Source organism: Mustela lutreola, chromosome 1 (assembly GCF_030435805.1).
Source record: "Mustela lutreola isolate mMusLut2 chromosome 1, mMusLut2.pri, whole genome shotgun sequence".
In the NCBI taxonomy this organism is placed as follows: Eukaryota; Metazoa; Chordata; class Mammalia; order Carnivora; family Mustelidae; genus Mustela; species Mustela lutreola.
The window spans coordinates 238428737-238455701 of NC_081290.1; the positions used below are offsets into that span (position 1 = coordinate 238428737).

At 46.7% G+C, this 26965-nt stretch overlaps 1 protein-coding gene across 10 annotated transcripts in view; it reads left to right on the forward strand.

Moving 5' to 3' along the window:
- PPFIBP2 (PPFIA binding protein 2) overlaps positions 1-26965 on the forward strand; it is a 145734-nt gene that overhangs the window by 78349 nt on the left and 40420 nt on the right. For 7 of the 10 annotated variants that reach the window (XM_059135023.1, XM_059134988.1, XM_059135005.1 and 4 more), the window contains 3 exons: positions 1728-1820; positions 5913-6026; positions 17989-18120. In XM_059135023.1, coding sequence (XP_058991006.1) covers positions 1728-1820; positions 5913-6026; positions 17989-18120 — 339 coding nt within the window. Of the gene's footprint in view, positions 1-1727; positions 1821-5536; positions 5745-5912; positions 6027-17988; positions 18121-26965 lie in introns of those variants that run through there. The other 3 variants (XM_059135016.1, XM_059135060.1, XM_059135069.1) reach the window with 2 other exon arrangements.

Here is a 26965-nt window from a genome sequence, read left to right on the forward strand (position 1 = left end):
GGGCGGCCCCTTACACGTGCTGACTGTGGTCCTGGGGCTGGACACGCACAGCTTCCCCTGGGAGCCTGGGTCCTTTTTTCATCATCATGTGAGTTGTTCCACAGAGAGGCTCTTGACCTGCTGTTAGCAATTATTTTCCTCTCCTTTAAGGGTCTGAGAAAACATGGGTGATAATTATATCCTCGCTTACTCATCAGAGTTTGACTGTGTGAGGAGCAGAATTAATGTCACAACAATAAACTGCCATCCTCACAAAGAAGTCATTTGTGATTGTGAAGGCCCTTTGTCTATGGTATGAAAGAGCTTCCATAACAATGAACAAGACACAGACTAGAGAGCGGCTGGAGCCCAGGGCAGTGAGCACTGTGGCCTGGCACAGCCGCCCTGGGAACCAGCCCCCGAGCAGGCCCTCCCCCTGCACCTCCAGCAGCAAGTGATTCTCTATCAAGTGACGTGCCAGGCCTTGAATGTGGTACCTATTTCTCAGTCCCTGTTTCTGTCCCAGGACTAGGACTGCCCCTGCCCTTACTTGGTGTGCACTGGGGAAGGGGTGGGACAAGGGAAGGAAGGAGTGCCCTTGGCAAGCCCATTCTGAAGGTTGGAATGTAGGGAAATGGGCTCAGAAGGGGGCCACCTTCAGGCCTCTGTGCCTGGGTTCTTCTCTGACCCACTCCTTTGCACAACCATGATTTGCCTTTGGAATGGAGGATACTCCTCATGAACCTCAGAGCTTTACTTCTCTGGACCAGCCCAGATTATGATGATTGTCACTTACCCATTTAGCAATAAGACCTGCTTTTTCAGGTTGCCAAACCCCTGAATGGCCTACTGTGGGCCTCTGGGTTTCGGCCTTCCATTAAGCATGGAGGGAGTGTGGATGGCATTCGGCCAATTCAGGACCATTGGCAGCCACCTCTCTCCCTCCTCCCTGCCTGGAACCAGGTCAGACACACCCCAAAAGTGCCTGCAGCCTCCTCCCGTCTCTTGCTCAGAGCATTTTATAAATCCTGCTCTGCCCCCCAGCCCCCCACCCCACCATCTGCCAGTTCACAGCTTCTCTCGCTCGTCTGTTTTCCAGCTTCTGGTTATTTCGTTTCCTGTTAGCTCTTTGAGATCCCTCTGACTGTCACTTGGGTTCTTCTCGGATATTTTCACCTTTTCCTGCAGTGTTGGAGCTGAGACAAGCAAACACACTGCATGCCTTGCCGCTGGGTCCCCCATCCTCCATGTTCCCCACAGTGCTCCAGACGGGCCTCCGTGCTGTGAGCAGAGCCTCGGCTCTGGAGAACACTGGAGTGGGAGTCAGGAGAGACCGAGATCTGTGCGGGACTGGTTCCCACATAGTTCCTTGACAAATGTACCAGCTCTCGGGCCTCCTCGAAGAGTAAACTCCTCGCCGTTGGGGCCTCTGGCGGGCTGGGCCTCCTCCTCCACCAAACGCAACCCGACATGCCCAGTCAAGTGCAGCACCACTGAGTCTGGAGTTCCATCAAGGCCTTCCCGGCCAAGGGTGAGGTCATCCAGGGGCTGGTGTGGCCAGCATTCAAGGCACACCTATCAGTGGTCCTCCTCATAGTAGTTTTGAAATCCCGTGGTTTCCTGTTTAGGTAGGTGGTTTTGCACATGTAACCAGCGAAACTGTCCTCACAAATTGCATACTTCATTTGGAAACTGGGAAGATGTTTTTCCAGCCTTTTAAGTACATAGTTTTTTTTTCCCCCTTTTAGTCCCAGGTAAATCACCAAGGTGCTGCTAATAATGAAACGTACCAGGAACGCTTGGCACGTCTAGAAGGAGATAAGGAGTCCCTCATTTTACAGGTGGGTCCACTTTCGTGGGAAACAGCTTATCTTGTTACCTCCAGCTCTGTACGTACCCTGAGTGGGAGGGAGGCACAAGAGGTTTTTTCTGTTGGATCTATTCTCTTTGAAAGTGTTTTTAAAAAGACTCTTCCTGAAACAAAACAGAAAGTAACTGAAGCCACAGCTCAGCTGGAGTTGGCCTTGGGGCTGTGAATGCATTCATTTATTCATCTTGTACTGTTTGAGCACCCACTTCTTCTATACACTGGGAGCTCTGTGGCCAGGCTGATAAATGAGGCCCTGTCCTCTAGGAGCCCAGAAGCCTTGTAAGGGAGATAAGATGTGTCTTCCTGGCTCTAATAAACCAGCCATGAGTGATACGCACATAGGGTTGATGTTAACTGTATCAGGCCCAAATCATCTGGAGCTGGATCCAGACTGATCCCTTTGAGGCCAAGTCCCCTGGGGCTAGTAACATGGGCTCATGAGTCTTTGAAGACTTTCTTGCTTCAAAGAGAGGAACTCTAAAACTTTTTATGGAGAAAGATAGTCAAGGAACATTTTCTGTTCTGAAGACTCAGGTTCCCTGGCAGGATAGAACATTGAGCCTTCTTATGTGAGATTTGTCTCTGACAGGGGTTCTCCACTGTCTTAGCTCTCAGATGTGTAAATCTAGCATTTGTACACTGTCAGACACTGTGATTATTGATTTGGAGAATAAGAAGATGACTGTTCCAATCTTGGCTCATTAAAAAGCTTTTGAAGGATAGTAGTGAAACAGGATGGGGGCAGTTAGGGTTCTGGAACTCTTCGCAGGCTGTGGGCTTTAGCTTAGTGCACTGGAATGAAGAGGCTGCCATATGTTTGGCTTTTTTCCTTCTATTTCACCTTTCTACTTCGTTTTATGAATCTAAGAGTAAGAAATAATTATTTTAGGAACTTTGGAAAGTCAAAAAGAGTTTTAACATTTTGACCTCTCTTCCTTGACATTTTTTTTCCCTGTCCTGCCCCATTTTTAAAAAATTAAGCTCACACCAAGTATACAATTGCATAATTTTGCCTTTTCAGAGATTTTTTTCTCCATAATTTACTCATTAAAAAAGATTTGAGTGCTCACCCCTTGGCAGACACTAGTTTTAGGTGCTAGGGTTGCAGTGGAGACAAAAATAATTCAGCTCCCTGTTCTTACAGAGCTTGTGTGTCTGTGTCTGTGTGTGTCTATGTACATGTGTATGGGTTCAAGTATATACAATAAACCAATATGTAAAATGTTTCTGGCAGTGATAAATACTATGGAGAAAAAGAAAGCAAGGTGAGGATTGTGTAGTCAGAGAAGACCTCCCTGAGAGGGGGAGTCCTGAAGGAGGCTAAGGAGGGAGCCCTGCAGATGCCTGGAGAAGCACATTCCAGACAGAGGAGGTAGTCTGTCCAGCGCACACCCTGAGCGAGGACAGTGCTTGGTGTGTAGGAAGGAGCAAGCAAGGGCCTTTGTGGCTGGGGTTTATGACCATGAAGATGTCTGGTGGGGAGCTGCCTTCAGAGAGGTAGGAGGGGCTGGATTATATGGCACCTTATATCGCATGTATCTTGAGGGATGTGTATAACTTGAAAGTCCATCCCAATGACACGATTAATCAGAGTGTCCGGTTTAAATTTTTACAGCAAACAGGGTGATCTCGCAGACTTTTGAAACGGGAAACTTCATGGCAGAACTAACATGTTCCTTTTTAAAGGAATTTAATTTAATAAAGGAGGAGTCCTGTGTGATAATGTTCTCTTTGACATTCACAGTTTTTTGTTTGTTTTAAAACATCCAGACTCCTTGGATAATCCTTATTGCAGCATTCCTAACACAATTGGGAACCTGCTAATCATGGAAGTCAGAGGTGGATCCTTGTGGTTTCTGTTCCAGGAGCTTGTGACCAGACTTTCAGAGCTGCTCTTAGGTGATCACTCTGTTTTGTAGTGGGCCCCCATGGAGCTGCTAGGCCCCTCAACTTGGTAGAACCTCTCGCTTCACTTACAAGGCAGCTTAGCCAGAATGAATTAATTGAAGCACTTGGTCCAGAATGTTTTTCCTGGGTCTACTTGTAAAGGAGCAAGGCAAATCACACATAACAAAATACTTTGTTTTCAGAGTAAATTAAAAAGAAACCCCAAATCTTCTGTGCTCACTTCAGCAGCATGTGTACTAAAACCAGAATCTTTTCTATCTTCATGAGAATGTAATTTTTTAAAAAATATTTTATTTATTTATTTGACAGACAGAGAGAGAGCACAAGTAGGCAGAGAGGTAAGTGGGGTGGGGGGGGGGGGATAGTAGGCTCCCTGCTGAGCAGAGAGCCCAATGCGAGGCTTGATCCCAGGACCCTGAGATCATGACCCGAGCCAAAGGCAGAGGCTTAAACCACTGAACCACCCAGGCGCCCCGAGAATGTAATTTTTTTAAGGTAAAGCTTTTCACCCCCTCCCTTTTTTACCACATCTATATTCCATCCAGCACCTAAAATTATGGCTAGCATGTAGTAGGGACTCAAAACGTATTTCCTTTTATTGAGTAAAGGTCACATTGTAGGATCTTTATACATTTGTCCCAATTTTCTGGGCCTCTCCATAGTCCTTCTGAGTATTCAGTTTTGTGAGGACACTGTAGCCCTGTATATCCTGAGTCATGCACAGCCGAGCTCTACAGGCTATGGAGCGCAGGAGACCTCGGGTCATTCCTCCGGGTAACCCCAGTGCATGACTCCGAGGTGTGGTGCGGACAGTATGTGTTAATCCTCATAATCAGATTAACCATCACACATTCCTCCCAAACAGAAACTCTGGAACCCAGGGAGATTTGAAAGGCCACCCCAAAGAATCTGTACTCTTTTGAAGGTAGGGTTGGTAGTTAAAAAAGGCCAGGACTGCTGATAGTGTTGGGTCACGAGGATTGAACACTCCACCACAAAGGTTTGTTTTTCACATGGGCCCAAAATGACAGAAGGTGCCTGTTTTGGGGACTGTACATGGAATATTAGCACACTACTTACCAACTTCAGGAATATGTTCCAGCCATTCTTTAATCATGTGGGAATATGAAAATGAAAGGCTTAAAGTGGCATTAGTAGATTTCTTCCCTGTAAAGTGAGCTTTGTGATTGATAGTCTGTTCAAACAGAAGTGAGTAACTCCTTCACACTCCAGCTATCATTACAGACTGAGAAATCGCTTAGGATAATCTATATGTAAATGGCCACGACTCCACCACTGGTTAAAAACCCGAAGTGTGTTGATCTCAGTTTACCGGTCATTGATTTCTCTGTTTGGGGAGGCCACTCATTCTCTTTCTTCCTCTTCCTGCTCTGAGGCGCCTTTTTAATAAAAAGGAGGATCCTGGAGCAGTTTGCTGAGAGCAGGCTATGGAAATCCTCTAGGTTTGTATTGAGGACATAATTTCAGTGACTGATATAAGTGGATTTTTATTAATTCCAGTAGATATTCTGTGTGATTTTTTTTAGGTGGAGGACTTTCCCGCCGCTCTATGTGCGTGGGGCTGGTGTGTGTTATGACTTAGAGTCAGGTTTTGGCCTGTGAGGCACAAACACCTCCCCGGAGCCAAGTTCTGTCAGTGCTAATACATGCCCTTTACATCCCACATTCCTTAATTGCTTCAGAAGCCCCGCCTGATAGGTGAGCACTCATCACACCCTGAAGAGAGAGGGAAGGTCATTGGCTAGTCTCCCCAGGAGCTTGGCTTGCCCTTCCACACGAGGTGGCAGGAGCCCTGGCAAGCCAGCCGAGATATGCCTGGAGGTCCAGACTGAGTGAGCTCGGTGAGCCGACTGAGGAGCAGGAGGCCAGCCCGGAGGCAGCGCGTGTGGCCGTGACTGCTGGGTGTTTCTCTCTCGAGTGCCTCAAGAGCAGGGAAACGCGGCAGCGTCAGTGAGGCAGTGGCGAGGTAGGAAGGCAGCTGGAGTTTTCTTCATCCAGAACCCTCAATCCTCCCCCTGTGGCGCGCCGCCTGCCAAAAAGGAAAGCCATCTTTACGTAAGGATCAGCAGCCTGGTCTCACAGCCCCAGGTGAGCCGTCTCTGCTCCTCCAGCATTGCTTTATTTCTTGGGACAGGTGAGTGTCCTCACAGACCAAGTAGAGGCCCAAGGAGAGAAGATCCGTGACCTGGAAGTGTGTCTGGAAGGACACCAGGTGAAACTCAATGCTGCTGAAGAGATGCTTCAGCAGGTAAGGAGGCGGGGGCGCGGAGGGCGGGGGCGCATGCGCGTGCGCAAGCCTCAGGTTCTAAAGCCGCTTCTGTGGGAGTCCCTTTCTGTGTCCAGGTCACCGCGCTCACTGCTTACTTCCCCATCCTGCCTGGAGGTGGGCTGGGCTGCTCCATGTGCGGTGTTTATACAGCAGGTGAAACCAGCCAGGAACTGAGAGTTGCAGGGGAGGAGAGGGAGGGAAGGACTGGCCTGAGAGGAATAACCTGTTGGGCAGGTTAGACAGATTCCCAGGTGGCACTTTCTCCCAGGGGTTCGGGTTCAGGGGCCAAGTCACCCTTCTCTTCTCAAGGCACAGCTTCACAGTGGGTGGCATCTGGGATTTTAGAAAGGCAGTTCACTTTTTTCTTTTTCTTTTTTTCTTTTAAGGTTTTATTTTATTTATTGGAGAGAGAGGGAGATAGCAAGAGAGAGCACAAGCAGAAGGCAGGGGAGCACAAGCAGAAGGCAGGGGGAAGGAGAAGTGGGCTTCTGCTGAGCAGAAGGATGTAGGGCTGGATGCCAGGCCCCTGGGACCATGATGACCTAGCCTAAGGCAGATGCCCAGCCAACTGAGCCACCTAGGCCCCCTGGTTAGCTTTTCTCCTCCCTCTTCCCATCTCACTCTTGCCCTCCCACTCTTGTAATCTTCTTTGATAGGATTTAATTCATAAAGAATATGTTAATGTTATCTAGTGGTTATCAAAATGAAAAATTGACCTGTTCTCATACCATTCAAATAAATCTCTTCAGTGCCTTGTTTCCTTTTGGTCCTTGTTGTCATCAGATGTGCGTATAATTTACAAAGCCCTGTTCACACCACAGATAGAGTTAGTCCTCTGATTTTGTTAGGCTTCCAATCAGCGTGAAGTTTTTTCCATTTTTAAGTCTTGCTGTATGATTTTCTTTACTATCACTTAGAAGCTTTTTTTTAGCTCAAAGTATAATAATCGTTTTTCTACTCTCAAGTAGTTTTTCCTATTTAAAATGATGAGTTGCTGTTTTTAGGAAGGGGTGTTGAATTTTTATTCAGTCTTTTCAGAAACTGTTGAGAAGCTAATTAGAATTTTGTGAGAGTTATCAAGGTGATCAGTCTGATGTCCTTGAATCATTCTTGCATTTTCACTTATTTTGGGAAATAGACACATGAACTTCAGTCATGGTTTATGCTTTGTAACTCCTACTGTAGTACTTGGCACCTAGAAGGTGCTCACTAATTATTTAAAGAATGACAGTCCCTTAACATGAACGGGTTCAGTCAGATAACTGCTTTCAATCTTTCCCTCAAAGCTCTTAACATTTTTTATTGTCACGATCAGCGTTCAAGTCTTTTCTTGGTTGAATGATAATGAACACAGGCTTTGAGTTTGACATTTGGTCTTAAGATAAATGTTTTGGTTCCCATGTATTTCTTAGTTTTGAGTACATTTGAAGAACTTTTTAAGAAAAGTTAGTATTTCTATGCAGATGTCTTTAAAAAAAAAAAAAAACTAGTTCCAACAACTCAGAAGCTGTTTGCTCTCTAGTTTGCTTTATTTTCAACTCTGATTAATAAGTTACCACATTCTTGGCTCTGTTTGATTTTTCTTCTTTTTTTTTAAGTTTTTATTTATTTATTTGCCATAGAGAGATCACAAGTAGGCAGAGAGGCAGGCAGAGAGAGAGGGGGAAGCAGGCTCCCCACTGAACAGAGAGCCCGGGTTCGGGGCTCAACCCCAAAACCCTGAGATCATGACCTGAGCCAAAGGCAGAGGCTTAACCCTCTGAGCCACCCAGCCGCCCCCTGATTTTTCTATTTATTTATTTATTTATTTTTTAAAGATTTTATTTACTGATTCCACAGACAAAGATCACAAGTAGGCAGAGAGGCAGGCAGAGAGAGGAGGAAGCAGGCTCCCTGCAGAGGAGAGAGCCCGATGGGATGGGGCTCGATCCCAGGACCCTGAGATCATGACCTGAGCTAAAAGCAGAGGCTTTAACCCACTTAGCCACCCAGCCGCCCCCTGATTTTTCTATTTAAATTGCATGCATTTCTCTTGCTCATCCTATTCCCTGAAAATCTCAATCTCAGTAGGAGTTGAATTGAGTTTATTTTTTCAAGCAGTATCTTTCTTTTGAAGGCCAGGAAAGAAAATAGCCTGATGGAAAGATCTCTAATTGCGGGAAAGCATTTTCACAAAGAGTGATGGGAGAGCCTGCTAGATTGTCAAGGCCGTGTAAGCTGTGGATTTGAGATGGAGATGAGGGAGATGGGTGATAGAGTGTTACAGAACCCCAGGCAGAGACCAGGAAGATTTGAATGTGGAAGGCAGACGTGCCGGGAAGGTGTCAGAAGGTTGATGTTTCAGGAAGACAGTGCCTGGTGGGTAGCCACGTAGTCAGGGGTCAGAGAACAGCTGTGTGTAGTGCCTGTACTACCTGACCACCTGTCCTGGCTGCTCTTCAAGATTGTGTCCCCCTGTCAGCGTCTCTGTGCCAGGGGACCTGATGTTAGTCCCAGCACCACCTGGGCAGGCTGTCTTGTCCTTCTAAGCATCAGCCCACAGACTGGATTTTAGACTTTTGAAAAAGTCTTAAGCTCAGATACCTTTGATTTCTTATTTATTCTAAATCTTTTTTGTGTTATGAGTGAGGTTCCAGGCATGGGGTTTCTGTGTGCCAGAGCTGGATGTTGTGGCCTGGTAGATTTTGAAGTGCAGTAGGTCTTATTTGTTACCTCTCCGGTTTAAAGATCTTACCGAACTAACCAAAGTTATTATTATTTATTAAATTTTATTTATTTACTTGAGAGAGAGAGAGCATGCATGTGCACACACAAGCAGGGGGGAGGGGCAGAGGGAGAAGGAGAAGCAAACTCCCCACTGAGTAGAGAGCCTCGATATGGGGCTCAATCCCAGGACCCTGGGATCATGACCTGAGCTGAAGGCAGACGCTTAACCAACTGAGCCACCCAGGCGCCCCTAAACCAAGTTATTTTTATGCTCATCACTTTCCCTGTGTTCTTTCCATCTTTCAAGGATAAAATGAAGGGAGTGTGGAACACTCACTTTTGGCACATTCTGGGTTCTGGTCATAGGACCCATTTGAGCCTCAGCTCCCACTCATGTGTCTGCTGGTCTTGGTGGCACCTGGGCTGGAGATGTTTGAGTTCTCCACTCCAGATCCCCTGTTGAACAATCTGCTGCACATGCTGACCCTTTCCTGAAATATGCTTGGTGCTCTTTGAAAAGGCACCTAACTAACTCTCCACAGTGCTGAGGTGGAGTCGTGGATGGGCTGGGACCCCATTACACACGTGTCCTGGGAACTGAGGGTAGGCAGATCCTGGACTGCAGGGCTCTTGGCTTCTGGTGATAGGAACAGGAGGACTCCCAGCCCTGAGGCAGAGAAGGGAGGCAAACAGTTGCCTCTTTTTGCCAGCCCTCAGAGACTGTTCCTGCCCTGAGCCAAGCCCAGTCTCTTGCTCCGCGGCCCAAAGGGCTCTGAACAAGGTCCTTTCTCAGTCAGTGTGGAGCCTTCTGAACTGCCTGTTGACACTGACACCCTTGGGGACTCTGTTCCTGGCCACACTTCTCCAGTGCATGGAGTGGCCTTGTCTGCAGGAGGCAGCCGCTACTTGCCTGGAGCTGACTGCCCACGTAGGCCCAGTGCTGTTAGATACTCTAATTTTTCACAAAAGGCTGGGAATCCAGATTTTTTTTTTTAAGATTTTATTTATTTATTTATTTGTCAGAGAGAGAGAGAGAGCGCGAGCAAGCACGCGCGCGCGCATTTGCACAAGCAGATAGAGGGGCAGGCAGAGGCAGAGAGAGAAGTAGACTCCGCGATGAGCAAGGAGCCTGATGCAGGACTCAATTGCTCCCAGCATCCTGGGATCATGACTTGAACTGAAGGCAGCGGCTTGACCAACTGAGCCACCCAAGCTTCCCTGGAAATCCAGATTTAAAGATAAGTCTTTCTATTTTAAAAACACTGGCAACTAATTTAAATGGGGGAAAAAAACACCTACATGTGGACCACATCCCGCATACCTACAGGCCAAGCCGGGCCCACAGACTTCTAATCAGCAACCACTGCTCTAGACTCCACCCTCTCTACTGGCTAGAGTGCTTGTGGGACTTTCAGAACCCAAACCCAACCACCATAGCCCCAGCCCTGTGCTTACTCACATAGGCTCCAGCAGCCCCACCAAGCCACATCTCCCCACAGCTGTTTGTTCCCCTCCCTCCAGGAGCCCAAGATGGGAGAGAGTTAGCACCTCATCCAACTTGTGAGCCGCACACTGCTTCACCCACCCCTGCTGGGTGCTGATCTCTCAGTTCCCATCTGTCTTTTTCTATGTATTAATCCATCTGGTCTCCAGAGGGAGGGAGCGTGAAGACCTTGGGGTTAGACAGACCAAACCAGGGCTGGTCCATGTGAGCAGCACTTTGATGATGGACCCATCTGAGGGCAAATCCTTGTCTGCAGCCCTCTGCAAGATTCTGGGTGCAGCTGTGAGCATCTTTGGGGACTGCCTCTTGGAAGCACTTACTCAGGTATGGTCTCAGACTCACTGAACAGGTATGGATTTCCCAGGGAACCTTTTCCATTAGAAAGAGTCCTTTTCCAAAAAATCTATAAATGGGTCTTAGAGAGACCACAGACTGGATTTGTTTTCCCAGGTCTGGGTAGTCTGGGCCTAGGGGCTGACCTTCGCCTTCTCTTTCCTAAGCAGATCAAGGCATTGCCTAGCAGTGTCTCTGAGGGCTGCACTCTGGGCTTTCCAGAATTAGCACCCCAGGAACACAGACATGAAGCAGCAGTCTCCTTGTCATAGCTAGCTCAGACTAGCAACAAAATCTGTGTTACAGGGCAGGTTCTTCATGGCCTGCTGAAGCAGTGAGGTCCCTGGTGGCTTTTTCTAAAGTGGCCTCTAGAGTCCTGCCCAGCACACTCCTTAGCCTCTGATCTTTCTCCAGAGGATGATGACCTTAAGGAAGAAGCTGATGCAATGTAGTGGTTAATAGACTTTACACAGAGCTGGCAGTGAAATGAAGTGCTTTCTAGGGACTAGCCATTTACAGATGTAGTCAGTGTCGAGCAGAAAAGAGGATCAGTGTCAAAAAGGAAACAGGCTAGGGGAGCCACATGGGGAGGAAGAAAGGATGCAAACCTCCTTGTGAGGACACACTCCAGCTTTGGGGTAATGTTAAAGAACACCAGCCTCAATTTCAGTCCTACCACCCGACCTGGAGTCCCAGGTTTTAGGCAACCTCATTGTCTGGGCTGCCATTTAGGTGAGGTTTGGAGAGACAGATTTTGGCATTTGGAGTCAGCAGGCATGGCTTTCTATAGACTCACCTCTTGCCGTTGATCTGGGAAAGTCGTCAAACTTGGGTTCTTATGTATGGAGAACAGGGATGACAATATGGGCTCTACATTGCTCACCTCTTAGAAGTGGAGTATGGCTATTTCAGTTTCATTAAAAACAGAGTTATCTTGGGCTCCTGGGTGGCTCAGTGGGTTAAAGCCTCTGCCTTCAGCTCAGGTCATGATCCCGGGGTCCTGGGATCGAGCCCTGTGTTGGGCTCTCTGCTCAGCAGGGAGCCTGCTCCCCCCCCCCTTTCTCTGCCTGTCTCTCTGCCTGCTTGTGATCTCTTGCTCTGTCAAATAAATAAATCAAATCTTAAAAAAAAAAAAAAAGCGCTATCTCACAAATCACCAGTTTTAAGACATTGAGTGTGGGGATTGGGGGCCCAGGATACCCAGTTGAGTGTGGGATAATGGGTCCAGTACACTCCCAAGGGTCATCAGCACCTGCCTAATTTCCCAAGAGCACCTTTAAGGAGGTATTTCTGTCTCACAAGGAATATTAAACAGAGCTCTGTACATGATCCTGTGAGAGCACAGATCTGTCTTAGGAGATAGGACACTTGAGGCACAAGTGAAGAAAATGCCAGTTATTTGCCAGTTATTCCCTAAACCTACACCCACCCACCCCCCTGGGAGATTTCTGAAGCAGAAATAACTGCTTTCCTCCAGTTTATCTTTGATGTCTCGTCTTTGTACCACAGCATGAAGTAAGTGCTTTCCCCTCCTTTCACAGGGTAAGGGGACTGAGGTTCAGAGGGATGGTTTCATTAGTGGGGACCGAGTCTGGACTCGAACCCAGGTTGACTACAGGCACTTCTCAGCAGTGTTATTCACAAAAGCAGCTTTTTGGCATTGCCTAGGCCTCTTACTTCAAAGGGCAAAGGGACACATGTTTTCTTTCATGTCTTTCCATGGCCCAATCTTTCATTCTGGTTTCAGATTGCCGGTCTGGCTCCAGTCCTCTGTCATTGGTCAGTAACTCCCTGGGTCAAGTTCCACACTTAAAGATGGAAGTAATTGCTTCAAGATGTGGCCTTTAAGGAGAGAATAAATTGAAAGGCCATTTCTTTTTTATCAGCTCCAGTCTCAAACTGAGCTTTGGAAAAAGGAAATGACGTTTCTCTCTGAGATGTAAGCTTTTATTCCCATCTCTGGGAAAGATGTATTTGCCCTTCTGGAGGAGGTTACTGGTAGTGGTGAAGTGAGAGGGGTGAGTGATACTTTTGTTCATTGGGGTTTTTTTTTTTCTGAAAGTTTCATGACCTAGTTCTGTGATGCTTCACAGTAACAAACACCACCTGCCTCACATAGCACCTCCTCCTCTTCGTTTGCACTGTCTTAAAACAGTTGGGAGAGTGGAAGCTAATGCAGCTTATGAAACCTCTCCCCCTTATCTCTAGCTCCCTCCTTCCCTACATTTCACCTGTCCCCAACATTATGGTAGCTGCATGATTCCAAGAGATTCCCAGCCAGATCCACCCTGTAGATCCAAGCAGGGACCAAGCCTTGCCTTGGTGCTCCAGACAAAAAGGCTGGATCCAGAGATAACTCCAGTTTTCAGGATGAGAGATGGGGATCCAACAACCTTTTTCTTAAGGCACAAACTGAGTAAAAGCAGCTAGCAAAGGAGGATGGAAGAGAAAAAGATCAGGAAAACCGGAAGGATGAGAGGGAAAGTAGTATCTTAGACTGTTAAGTGGGTGAAGAATCAACGGTTGAAAGCTGAGAAGTACAGGTTGTATCTGAAAGTTTGGACATTGGTCCCCAGAACCAGATCTGTTTCTGTGCGCTACCTTCTGAAAGCAAAAGCTGGGTTGCAGGAATGCAGATATCTTGTGGAGAAATGACGTGAAAGTGAGGAAGAAGAGGCAGCAAGGGTAGATTCTTCTTTTAGAACTTGGCTGTTAAGGGGTGAGGGAGGGATTGGAGAGAGAGTACATTCATACCAACAGTGCACAGAGAGCATGCATTTGGCTAGCGAGAGCAGAAGGGAGTTGATGGTGGTTGCTTCAGGGGAAGGCAAGGTCAAGAGGGAAAGTTCTTTTGAATGTCAGAAATTTGATCATGCTTATAGCCTGAGGAATGGGAGCTGATGGTGAAAGAGATTAAATGCCTGTCAGAGTGGATGATTAATAGTCCTACCCTAGTGTAGCACAGACTGGGTGGGAACTTCCTCACAGGCAGGACAGAGGTGAGGGAGAGCATAGGACCAGGTGAGTAGGCATCCTTCAGAGGGAGAAACCGGACCAGGACTCTGAGATCACAGCCAAACACTAATGACTGACCAGGGAGGTAACTTGGAAGCCTTGGACATCAAGCTGTGTGGAGATGGCATGAAGTCTGGAGAACAGGAGATAGTCAGCAACAGGAAGGTGGGTGAGATGGGGCAACTCCAGGGCAAACTCCAGAATCATTGTGTCCTTGAAAATATGCTTTTTATGTGCAACCTGGAAGCTTACTGGGCTTCAGAGTGGTTCTTAAAAGTGAAAGAACTCAACATGAAACATGGACTTGCTTGCTCTAGGCGTGGATTTAAGAGATTTGAATAAGAGGTGTTTCTGGGAAACTTTGAAATAGAAAGGATATAAATTCAACGAATGATCAGATTATTTTTAAATATCTTTTCACTAAACAGGAGAGGTTATTTGAGAAGAGGGAGAAACAGTGGGATTTGTGGCTGGAGGAGAATGGGAAAGATTTGGACGAACCAACCAGAGACAAATGCAAGGGTGCCAGGTGGTCTTGGAAGATCAGCTATCATTAGATAGCATAACTTTGTATGGAAACCAACTGGCATCATTAAGTGTCATTTAGCAGCAGTTTTCAGGCCATGGAGACTAGAAAGATAGACAGAAGACTTTGAGGTTTGGCATGGACTGGTCTCTGGTAAAGCAAATGCACTTCAGGTCTGGGGGCAGGGATGAGCTGGATGAGGAATTTTCTGATGCAAATGTGATACATTTGAAATGACCTCAAGCTGTGGAATGGATAAGGAGGCAATTATTATTTAAGGAAGTTGATAAAATAGTGCCCACAGAAGAAATTAAAGATTATTTGAGTTACTAGTTGGGAAAATTTAAGGTCAGTAGACTGTGGCCAAAGGAGACCATTTCAGAGCTGAAGATTTTAGAAGCAGAACAAATGCGTTCTAGACAAAGGTGAGGGCCAAGTTGTGATAATCCCGGTGAGAAACTGAGGCAAAGCAGAAGCAAAACCCATTGGCATTGCGGTCAAGAAAGCTGAAGCCAGAGTGGATATGGGAAGACTCACAAGAAACAAACAAGGATGTTGACGTTACAGAGGAAATGGAATGTGCCCAAACTAGGTAGAGAAACTGTTGATCAAAAAACACAAAAGCCCTGAGGAAAATGGGAGACTGTCTTGGGTTCTGGATGTCTGGGAGAAATTGCTGTAACCGAATGGCGCTGCCTTAGAAGAGGAGGGCAGGTGTAGATGATCAGTAAGGACAGTAGTGGTCTAGAAACAGGGAAAAATTGTCCAGTAAGTTGGTTTGTCAGAGCGGAGTGGACTGAGCTTGAGATGACTGGGGAGGTTAGGGCGTAGGATGTCCAGTCAGGATTTAGTTTATGCTGGAGGGAGAAAGAACAGTTGAGAGTGTAGGGTAGTTAAACCCTCTTAGGACACATATGATAGAGTATTTAGCATGTACTAGTGGCTGGAGGCCATGTGAGCCTGGAGATGGGAGGTGGATCTTGACTGGGATGAGCTTGTCCAAGGCTGGTTTTGAATTCAGGAAGTAGGACAGTACTTACTGACCAGGATGAGGGGTGACGGTAATGAAAGGTAGAGGCATATGCTAACAGATAGACTTGAGTGTAATCGCTAATAACTGGAATGTGCACGTGAAATGTTAGTGTGACGAATTGGAACCCCAGCATGACCAACTGGAAGGGCTACTGGAACTTTAGGACGACCAGTTAGGCTATTATCCTCATCAGCTGGAACATTGGTATGACCAATTAAAACAGCTAGAGGGATTCTGGCAAGAGCAGAAATAGAGTAGATTCTTAGTTTTCAAGAGAGATCTATTCTGAGGCTTTTTTTGAATCCCACCAACGCAGTGTCATGAATGCTAGTTAGTAGACAGACTGCAGCTTACGATACTCAAGCACTCAGTGGGCTTTGTTTTTAACGGTCATATCACTAGGCCTTGACATCTGGTAGATATTTAAAAACATATTTGTCGAGTAAATGATTAAAGTCTCATGGAAGAATATTTTCTCAGTTGTTGGTGCTCCAAAGCAGTTGTCTCATGGACCCTGATTTGTAGAGTTGTTTGTCTGTCTCTTTGCCTCAGTGGCTGAAAAGCTCATACAGGCAATATGGTCCACCTCTAGGAGTCCACAGAACTTTAGGGTAGGTGGGTTTTTTTGTTTTTTGTTTTTTGTTTTTTACCAATGATGGCTCCAGCTTTAACTTCTTTTCCTACCTGCTTTAATTCTATGATTTTACATTTTAACTCAAATTGTTCATTTTTCAAACAGTCTCAAATCATTTTTGGAACAAAGCAGGTATATGAAAGGATGGGGAGAGAAACACAGAATGAGATGGTGGAGGCCGAGGGGAAGGGGGAGGAGTAAGAGGGAGGTAGGAGTGAGTAGGTAGTGTCAGGGAGATCGCATCTTAAGGTAGTCTTAGTACGAGGCCCTGGTAGAAAGTGTGCGCTCGACCACATCTTGGCAATTTGAGGTGCGCCTGGGTGGCTCAGTCGATTAAGTGTCTGCCTTCAGTTTAGGTCATGATCCCAAGGTCCTGGGTTCAAGCCCCACATGGGGCTTCTTGCTCATCAGGCGTCTACTCTCTATTGCTCACCACACTTGTGCTCACTCATGAAAAAAAATCTTTAAAAATCTTGACAATTTGAGTGGCAGTTTCCTTGACTGAGTGAATATAAATGAGTTTTGGAATCCAGCAGACTTTGGTTTGAAAACGGACTCTCCTTGCTGTTTTTGAGCGGTATGTGTCTTCGGCCAAGACGGGCCAATGTCTGAGCCTCGTTGCTCATCTGTTAAATTAGGATAATATTTACTATCCCATCACTAGGAAGGTTTATTGAGAGCATGTATGCAAAGTACCCAGGGGGGTTGGGCACAGAGGAGGCACTCACTGAATCTGTGTGTCTTCTCTCCTCCCCCCTCCAGCGTTACCCATATTTATCTGGAAGACTCCTCGTGACCAGTACCCTTTAGTTCAGGCACTGAGTGTTGCTGCCTCTGCCCTGTACACTGGCTTCAAGTTGAGCTGAAACAGAAAGAGCTGGCCTCTTCCGCCCTGTGCTCAGTGAGCTCATTTTGCTGAATTTCCTGATACTCCTCCCCTCAGATTACCAGATAGATAGTTTGTAGCATGGCTTTCTGAGACCCTGAGGGCCTTTGCCTAGGGAATCCTGTATTCCCAGTTAAATCTCTGTCCTGATTTGGTTTGTGGTCTGAGGACAGTTCGGGATATGTGAAATCATAGCTGTAGATCACCCTTCTGGTACTAAGGTTGGGTTGCCCAAGAGAACCTAAAATGTTCACCCTGTGACAGGATAGTGTGTCTGTTCTGGCTGCTCATTTGGCTGGTTAGTCTCCAAATTGCCCTATTGTAATCTTTTAGCTGGGAACTGTGTATCCAGTATCTACCACGTGCCCAGATTTGGGGGTTTATGGACCATTGCCTTTTGCCAGTGGAGAAGTGTTGCCCCGGACGTTAGGAATGCTCATGGTTTTTGAGGGCCTACATAATCCCTAGTAGTTCCCAGCAGGCATTTTGTCTAACACCTTTGTTTTTTGTCTTATTTATGCTTATTACATGTATGTATCGATGGCAGGCTGTTGTCTACTACTGTTCCAGTGACGGCAGGTCTTAAAACCTCCTCTAGCCTGGCCTTAGAAAAAGGAAAGATTCCTACTTAATCCCTCAGTGGCTCAGAAAGCTCAATACCACATAGGCTAGGAAAAATCCATATCACATACATAAGATTCTAATCATTCACTAAATACTCATCGAGTATCTGCTGTATGCTCTAGCTCCCTCCTAGGCTCATTGTAGTGAACTCTTACAGTGAAATTTGTTCAGGATGTGGGCTAAACATTGAGCCCAGGAGATGATTTAGAATCCTTGATTTTGAAAAATATGTTGATGATGTAAGCTTGATTTCATTTGTTTGTTTGTTTGTTTTGTTTAGATTGAGAGGACCTGTTGGTTTGCTGTAAAAATAGAGATAGAGAAAATGAGGGGTTTTTTTGTTTGTTTGTTTGTTTGTTTGTTTGTTTTAGCAAACCTGTCCCTTTTTCTGTATTTGGAAATAATGGTTTCTAGAGGCAAACATTTTTTTTTTTTTTTTTTTGAGTGCTATAGTCCACATCGTTTCTCAGAGCACAATGGGTAGTGGCAGGGGCTGTGCTCTCTCTGAATGACCCAGGAGCAGCCCAGGTCCATCCCTCCTAGACCTGTGGCTCCCATGTAGCAGTCTCAACTCTGTTGTCCAACATATAACTTAGAGATTGCCTTCTGCGCTCTGGATGGAGCTGCAGTTGCCTTGTTGCCAGGGAGGCTGTGATTTTGAGATATGGGTTTGCTTGCAGGAGCTGCTAAGCCGCACATCTCTTGAGACCCAGAAGCTCGATCTGATGACTGAAGTTTCTGAGCTGAAGCTCAAGCTGGTTGGCATGGAGAAGGAGCAGAGAGAGCAGGAGGAGAAGCAGAGAAAAGCAGAGGTGAGTGTGATATACCAAATTCTGGGGGGCAGGGGGTAGGATACGTACTGTTCTAAACTCAGAGCAGGGGAAGCTGGTCTAATGTGGACTCAGGCCATCTGGTCAACCCCAAGCCTGGCAGCCAGAAGTGTCTATGCACAAGAGACGCAATGATCTGTTAATACCAAGTTATCAGGTTTTGCTGTGGCTGCAAATTTCAGCAGTGCCCAAACCACCCAGTTTTGGCTCTAAGGCTTTATCCTCCCTCAAGCTGCTGACAAGGATGGAAGGGAAAGCAGTAGGTGGGGAAGGATCAGATGAGATGTGAAGGGACCCAAGATGTCATCTGTGAGAGCCAAGGTAATGACCATGTACTGGGATGAAGTCTGCTGCCCAGTAGGCCACTAATCCCATATCAGAGGAGCACATTTCACAGACCCAGGTGGAACCCTTAGATTATGTGCTTCTTTTCTCCTAATAGGTCATAGGAATGAGCCCATGCAATGTTTTCCTGCATTGTTCCCGTTTTTGTTTCAGGCTCCATAATGCCATTGGCCAGAGCATGCCGGACTCCTTTTGGGGATGAATGTCTTAGATAAATTCTAGGCTCAGAGCTGCTTCTGTTGAGAGAGAATATCCTGTTTTAACCTTAGATAGCCACCTTCCATGTACCTCTACCTCTAAGTTCCTGTGTTTGTACCTGGCAATGTAAGATGTGGAAAGAAGACAGGCTTTAGGTTTAGAAACACCTTGTGTTCAATTACTGACCTACCTGCTTAGTAAATCTTTGAATTTCATTCCCCAAGCTAGCTGCTTAATTTCTCTGAACTTCAATTTCTTTACCTGTACAATGGGTAACTGTGGGAAGTCCAAATCAAATCACAAAAGTTAAGTCCCTGTCATAGTATCTGGCATGATATAGGTATTTGGTTTATCTTCATGCACATGCACATTCGCACTTGCACGCGCGCACACACACACACACATTTAGGAAATCTCCAAAATCTAAAAATTGATCTTGTTCCTTTCTATTAAGTACCATCATTGTGTGCACTGAAACCTGCCCTATTGCTGTGTTTACTGGGGAAACACTGGTGATAGAAGACACCTGTAATATGTGGGCAACTCTATGCATTGCTTTTGAGAAGTTGCTCATTGGTACATAGTGTTGCCAAAGGAAGAACTCTCCATTACACTGAAGACAGTGTCTTCTAGTGCTTAAGAGTACAGGCCCTCCAATCAGACCTTCCAACTGTAGCTTTGAGATCTTAGGCAAGTCATGTAACTTCTGCTTTTCCTCTGTGCAATAGAGAGAGTAATGCTTGGGATTTCCGGCTGATTCTGAGGAGGGAGCAAGACCTTGTGTGTGTAGTCCTTAGCATAGTGCTGGACACAGTAACATAGAGCTTTTATCTATTACTTACCAATTGTCATTAAGCATGCTGCAGATGGCAGTGTAGATTGAGGTATATTGAAAAACTACAAAGTCACACAGATTGAAAGCTTATCTGGGTGAAGTGTTAGTTGAATAGACTTTGCTTCTTAAATGCAAGAAAAGGAAAGAGGGAAACTGAATTTTCTCCAGGTTTAGAGGGTTTTGGTTTTTGTTGTTGTTTTGTTATTGTTATTGTTGTTGTTGTTGTTGCTTTTTAACCAGTGTTTCAAGTTGTGTGATTACATGTGAACATACATTGAGGCTCTGGCAACAGAATTCAGTAAACTCTGAGAAGTCTTAAAGTGTTAGAGATAACTCAAAACCACTTAAATTTAAAAGAATAGGTAAAGCTGGGGGTTATTAGGTCACACAACTTGACATGTCTAGGGTTTAAAGTCCCATACCACTAAATCCAAGTGACCTCTGGGTGCCATTAAAAATCAGCTGTAGTGTATGGTTTGGTTCTGCTGTAGCCTTATTCTCAGGAGGTCTCAGGATGGCCCTCAGCAGCTCTAGGTCCTGCCAGCCAAGCAACCTGTGCAGAGAGAGAGTCTCTTTCTTAGAGGTCCAGCAAAAGCCCCCAGATTACCTCTCACCGGGCCAGTTTGGGTCACATGCCTGCTTCTGAACTGTAGGGAGCATGTGGGTGGGTGTGAGTCCATCTCGGAGAGAAGGCAGAGTTAGTACCAACCTGGGACAGCTGAGTTCCTTTCTGGGGAAGACAGGGTGGAAGGAGAGCTCCTGCTTCTGGGCCAAGGACAGCTAAAGCAAGCAGTCATTTTGCTGTTTGCTTTATTTTTTTCTTTTCCGAGGGATTATGTTTCAATCCGAATTCTTTGTTTTTGTGTTCCACTGGGCTATTCATGCCTGAGACAACATAGACCCTGAGCCTCTGGCCTCAGTCCTGCCAGATAACAGCCCTTCCCAGTTGCTAGTACAAACATTAGGTTTCTACGTGGAGGAATTTTTTTAGGCTGTTCCAACCTGTGATATTCCATGAACAAACACATGACTTGAAACGCACTTCTCCTTCTTAGAATTGAACATAATCCTTCCTGGTATGCTCAGAGGCTCTGCCACGATTTGCATTTGCATTCCCTGGAGCCCCAGAGGCTTAAAACCCCGGGGTGGTGGGGGGTAAAGTTGCCCCTTGTCATGCACGTGGACGTGTTAGAAGGGGGCATTTAGCTAAAGCCTCCAGAAGCTGTATTTACATGAATAGGGACAATGCTGCTTCCCAGCCTGCACTGCTGCTGGTTTTTTTCCCAGTGAATATACTTAGCCCAAGGCCTCATGGCTTGTGGTTTGGAAAGGCAGGACCTTTCTCTTTGTTTTGTTTGTTTTCTGGGGCAGCAGGATCTGAAACTTCCTCCATATAGTTCAGGCTTTATCCTCAGATTCCATTTTATGTTTCAGTGAAAATTGAAAAAGGATGCTGTGAACCAGAGCACTGCAGGCTGCTTCTTTCTGTCTGGCTCTGGTTCCTCCTGAAGCCTGTATCCCGCTGCCTCTAGAAAGGTATGGAAGTAATACTAGATGGAAGTGATTCTAAAAACCTGAGGACTTTGGAGGTGCAGGTTTCTTGTCAGATTGAGAGCAGCCAGCCTTGCTTAGGAGTCTGTCAGTGAGATGTGGGTGAAAACCAGGTTTTCTGTTTGCCTTTACTCACCACTCGTGAGCCTTCTGCAGTGTTTCTGGGTCGTTTCAGGAGACCAAGCCTTGAATCAGTTAGGTTTACTCCTGAGAAGCAGGACTGCCGAGGAATGGCTACCCTGGAAAGTAAATAACAGAATTGGGAGGATGGAACATAGAAGAGCCAGAGGCAAAAGGAACCCTCTGGGTGGCACACTGTATCACAGGCAAGTCCTTCAGGAGGCATCTTCCTTGGAGCAGGAAGTCTGGTTTCCCCCAAGCCCTGGAGATGCAGGGGGGCATGCAGCTAGATCCCTCTGTGGGATCCAAGAGGGCTGTGTGCTATACCAGAGCACCCTGTAAAGAACTGAGCAGGGATCCAGCAGGTCCTGGAAAGCCAAGTCAGCCCAGTTGATCAGGTCTATACACAAATATGAAGAGAACCAGAAAGAGTCTTTAGGATTTCTGGCAGAAGACAGAATGTCTTACAGCATGGGTGGTGGTGTTGTCCTTCTTTCTTCCTGTGGTTAGCACCTTGGAAGGGAGGGATTCTGATTTCTGAGCTGGGACAACCAGAGGGATGGACTTGGAGCACAGAGCAGGGGCTAAGAAGGTGGTATTTGCTCTGGGACGAGCTGGCATGAGCAGGAGAGTTGCAGGGTTTTTATTTATTTTGATTTAGGGATTTTTATTAACATGGGAAATAGACATTCCAGCAATTCAAAAATTAAGTGTTCAAAAAGGTATATGCAGCAGAAAGTCCCCTTCCATGCCCCCCAAGCCCACTGTCGGTAACCACAGTGATCAGTTTGTTTGTATTGGTTTGTCTTCTCCCAGAGTGCTGCACAGATGAGCAAATTTGCAGATTTTATGTGGAGATACATATGTGCACACACATTCTCTCCCTTGTTCTTATACACATGCCCACTACTCTAGACCTTCTAATTTATTTATTATTTTTTAAGATTTTATTTATTTATTTGACAGAGAGCAGAAGCAGGGGGGAGCAGCAGGCAGAGGGAGAGGGAGAAGCAGGCTCCCTGCTGAGCAGGGAGCCCCATGTGGGGCTCCATCCCAGTGATGAGGGAGCAGGAGGCTGGCTGAGGACAAAGCAAAAGCTGGCGCCTTGCACCCCCTCTTCACCCTTTCCCCTCCATATGTGTAGCATCCCTCAGGCAGCCCTGACTGCCATGAACAATAAGCAAATAGAATTCTTTCTTTAGTCGTCGGCTCCGAACCTCCTCACCCCACCGAACCTGACTTAGGTTCTGGGACTTCATCACCAGGACCCTGAAATCATGACCTGAGCTGAAGGCAGAGGTTTAACTGACGGAGCCACCCAGGTGCCCCTAGACCTTCTAATATGGCATTCTGGGAGTTTATTTCATACCAAGTATGTTTTTCTAAAAATGTATTTATATTTATATCTGCATATTATTTCATTATCTGACTGTACCCGAATTTGTTTGGCCTGCCCTCTTTTGATGGACACGGAAGTGGTTGCCCAGTGTTCGTTACTACAAAGAACATCACAGAGAACGCCTCTGTGAACGAGCTTGCATGTGTGTGAGGATACTGAGGTGCAGTCACTGGGTCGAAGGCTACATGTACAGATAATATCTACATGGCAGATATTTCCATGTTGTCCTGTGGAGCATAGAGGTTATATTCCCATCAGTAATGTGTAAATGCCAGGCCAGTATTAAATTGAGCATGAAGCCAGAGAAAGAAGAACTACGTAAAATTGGGAGCGAGCTTAACAGGTGGGAAAGGGCTAGGGAAGACCATGATTATGGGAGGTGTCCAGTGGCTTCACATAGAAAAAAGCCGTAAAGAAGAACTTTGATGGTTAGCGAAGCAGGAGTAATAAAGCCAACTGAGGGTATGACACACAGTGGCAATTAGAACCTCAGAAATGTCACCTGGACTTGGTTGGTGACACAGGACCCAAGAATGGGTGTGCCCTATGGAGGAGAAACAGACTTGTTAAGAGGGGAAGTAGCCCAGCCCTAAAGAGAGAGGATTCGAAACGTCAGTTGAAACGCTGAGCCTGAGGATGGATGCCCTGGAAAGTAAGGCATGGGTCGGTAGAGTGAGGGCAGTGTCCTAGAAGTGTTGGGGTGCACCTCATAGTCTCTCTGAGCCGAAGAGGAAGATGGGTGCACCCTGACATAGATCCCCAGACACATAAAGGCGGACAGCAGTGTGCACAACTCCCAGAGATCTCCTCCAGCTGAACACTTAAGTACTGGAGAGGTTGGTGTTTGGTGCCCCAACCCCTTACTTGTTTCAACCCAGGGGATGTGTGCAGAGAAAGACACTAGAAAACTGCCACCCTGGCTGTAATGTCACAGCAAAGGAGACACTAGGGTATGAGGGCAAAGTGGGTGCCTTGAGAGAGAGAGTGGCCATCGTGCTGTGGGTCCATGACAGGGAGGGAAGGCTGGGCATAGCCACAAATGCCCTGCAGGCTTTGGAAAATCAGACTTTTGAAAGTTCAGAAATACCACAGCAGATGACTCAGGAATATTGAACTTAAAAATAATGTGATTTCTGACTGTAATCTCCCAAATGATACTGATGAAAGGAGAAGCTTAGAGGCGCCCTGAGAGACCCTAGTATTCAAATGGGCTCATATAAAAGCTGGAAAGGACCGAACAGAGTGTACCTGCATGAGCAGCCAGCAAAGGCAAGCCCCAAACAAAGGACAGTGCTGAGGATAGGGGAGAGGCTTTTTGTTAAAGTTACGTTCTCCATTCTTCGGGAGATCAGAGAGAGAGAGTGGGCTCCATTCTCCCAGCGCCTCGGCCAGAAAGAACTCCGGGCAACTGTCCCCAAACTGCCTGCTGTAAATGAAATTTGAGGTATCAGGGAAATCAGGTGAGCTGCTAGCAAACTGGAAGTGAACCATTTTCTCCTGTACCTCCCCCATCCCCCACCAGACAGCAGAGAAAGTGAGCCAGGTCCTGTGAAATTTAGTCTGTGGAGGCTGGCGTTGACCCTGTGATAGTTTGTGGGAGGCAAGGATATGAAGTAGGAATGGTGTTCGTTGAGAGGAAGTTCCATCCACTTGACTTCATGTGTTGGGCCAGGAATGCATCGCGTAGGGTAGACCGGGTAAACGCACACTCTGCGAGGCATTGCACACACACTACTCAGGGAGTCCTGTGGGTGAGCTGGAGGAAAATAGCACGGATGCTAAGATGATAGGTAGGCAGCTGATAATAGTACCTAGAAACCATCTCTAGGAGGATTTACTGTACAGGGTGGTAGTCTTCTGCCCTCAGCCTTCCATATTTAGCATCTTAAATGTATAATGCGGAAGCTGATCTAGAAGGTCTTGAAGCTCTGATGATGTAAAGCCAAAGAAAAACCAACTGGATCAGCCGACACTGGGATTCATAAAAACCTGCATAGACAGAGTGATAGCTAGCTGGGCAGAAAAGGATAAAGAGTTCAGAAGAACCTGAGTTGTGGAAAATCACTAAAGGTAGGGAAGGGAACACTTCAAGGTGGAGCCAAGCAGCTTGAGGATAGGAACATGGCTCTGATTTGACCAGGAAGAGGGCCCTGAGGAAGCGAGGCGTTCCTCATGGTAGAGACAGAGCTTGTCTGCCAAGAGGCGGGAGGCAGGAATGAATGGGGTGATGAAATCAGGCAGCAGGTCTTGACTCTTCATGTGAGAGGTTTAATAATAGGGAGAACAAAAGAAGGAAGAGGGCAGTGAAATTCTAGAAGCTTCTATAAGAGAGACAAGCAGGTCTAAAGATAAGAGTAGGGCCAGTGCACAAGGGACTAAATAAAGATTCTGGAAAAGAGTGAACATGCCCGGGAGTACAGAGCTGCTGGGCATTTGTTGTCCACTATCAATGTCATGGGCCTTACCTGTGTCCCGTGACAGTTAAGTGTTTTCCATTGTTCTTCCTGTTCCTTTCTTAGGGATCGAATACTTGGTAAAGGAGAAACAGTGCAGGAAGTGAACTCACACATCTCTCAGATGCCCTGCGTGTGCCAGGCCCTGTGCCAGGTGCTTCACCCAGGGCTCTCTTGATTAACCCCTCACAGGAACCCTCTGAGATCAACCCTCATTTCCACAGAAGTGAAATGAGTTTGCAGCCTGCACACTTGGCCTGCATCATGCCGGAGCTCATCATGGTGTAGCCGCCCATAACTGTCTGACCTCCCTTTTTGGGGAGGTAAAGACTTGTTGTTACCAGGAGGGGTCGCTTTTGACTCTGTCCTTATTAACCTGCCATCTTCCTTCTGCCTCAGGGCTCTTGGTTAGAGGGTTAAATGTAAAGTTATTTTATTTAAAAATTTTTTTTTCTAGGCAAAAGTCCCTTTTCAAATTTTTATTTTTTTTATTTTTTATTAACATATAATGTATTATTAGCCCCAGGGGTATGGTCTGTGAATCGCCAGGTTTACACACTTCACAGCACTCACGATAGAATTAAAAAAAATTTTTTTTTTAAGATTTTTATTTATTTGACAGAGAGATCACAAGAAGGCAGAGAGGCAAGCAGGGGGAGGGGGGAGCAGGCTCCCTGCTGAGCAGAGAGCCTGATACAGGGCTCGATCCCAGGACCCTGAGATCATGACCTGAGCCGAAGGCAGAGGCTTAACCCATGGAGCCACCCAGGTGCCTCTAGATGTAAAATTTTAAAAATTGTCATGCTAATGACTTGCCAGATGCATCTCCCTTTCTCCTTAGTCTTGCTTTTATCCATGCCTACCTTTCCTCGTATGCCTCATAGTAACCATTCTAAATCTGTGCCCCTTCTGTTTCACTGCTATGTCCCTTGAGAAGGCGACCTTGCCTGCTTTACAGAGATCAAGGCCCTTGGGACGATCTCCCTCGACTTGCTGTTGCTCATGTAAAGACTACCTGGACCCTCAACATTCCCTTTGTGCTTAGCGAATCCCCCAACCTGGGCTGTCTGTTCCAGCGCTTTTCCTCCCTCTTAATTCCTTGTGTCCAGCTTCTTGGTCCTTAAAGTAGTCCTTGGAACCTACCTGCTAAGTGGTTAAAGTTAAAGTCTCCAAAAGACTTGGAGACTTCTCAGAGAAGAAGCATGAAAAAACTGAATGTAGACTGTCTTTTCCCCATTGAGCCCCTCCCCGTGGCGTCCAAGTCCATGGACAGTAGAGACAGAGCTGGCCTATGATGCCTAGTGGCTCAGGCTAGTCAGACAGGAGGGGTTTGGAAGCACTCAGGGACAGTCAGCTCTCAGACACAAAGCCTCAGCAGGGGTTTGGAAGTTAGTGGCACACACAGCACAGGCCAAGTCAGAGCCCAGTGTCTGTACTAGGACTGTGGATAAGAACGCAGAGGGCAGGTATGGCCCCAGCCCGATGGTGTGTGGCCCATCAGAGTGCAGGGACCAGTAACAGTGGCACTGGGTGGAGGTCTGAGGTCCAGGGCACTGAGGCCCATAAGGGTCACCTTGATTTCTCAGCCCAGTCCTCTGGCCTTGGTAGGAAAATGCCTTGTTAGAGAGATGGTCCTGGGGGAAGATAACTGGTGCTGTTGGGGGGGTCATCTCAGGAGGGCTGGCTCACAGGGAGACTGGCTGGGAGGCCAGGGGGCTGCTTCTGCTGCCGAGGACTGTAGCACAGTCCAAATGGCATCAGCAGAGAGGAAACAGGTGCCTTAGCCTGGTGCCTTCTTAGTCCGAACTGCCACTCAGACTCCATTTCCCATCTACGCTGGGGAAGGGGATTTACAAAACAAGGTATGGGTGGGAGTTTTCCTTCTCAGACACCATTGTCATTGGTGAGTATGAACAGTTTCCTTCT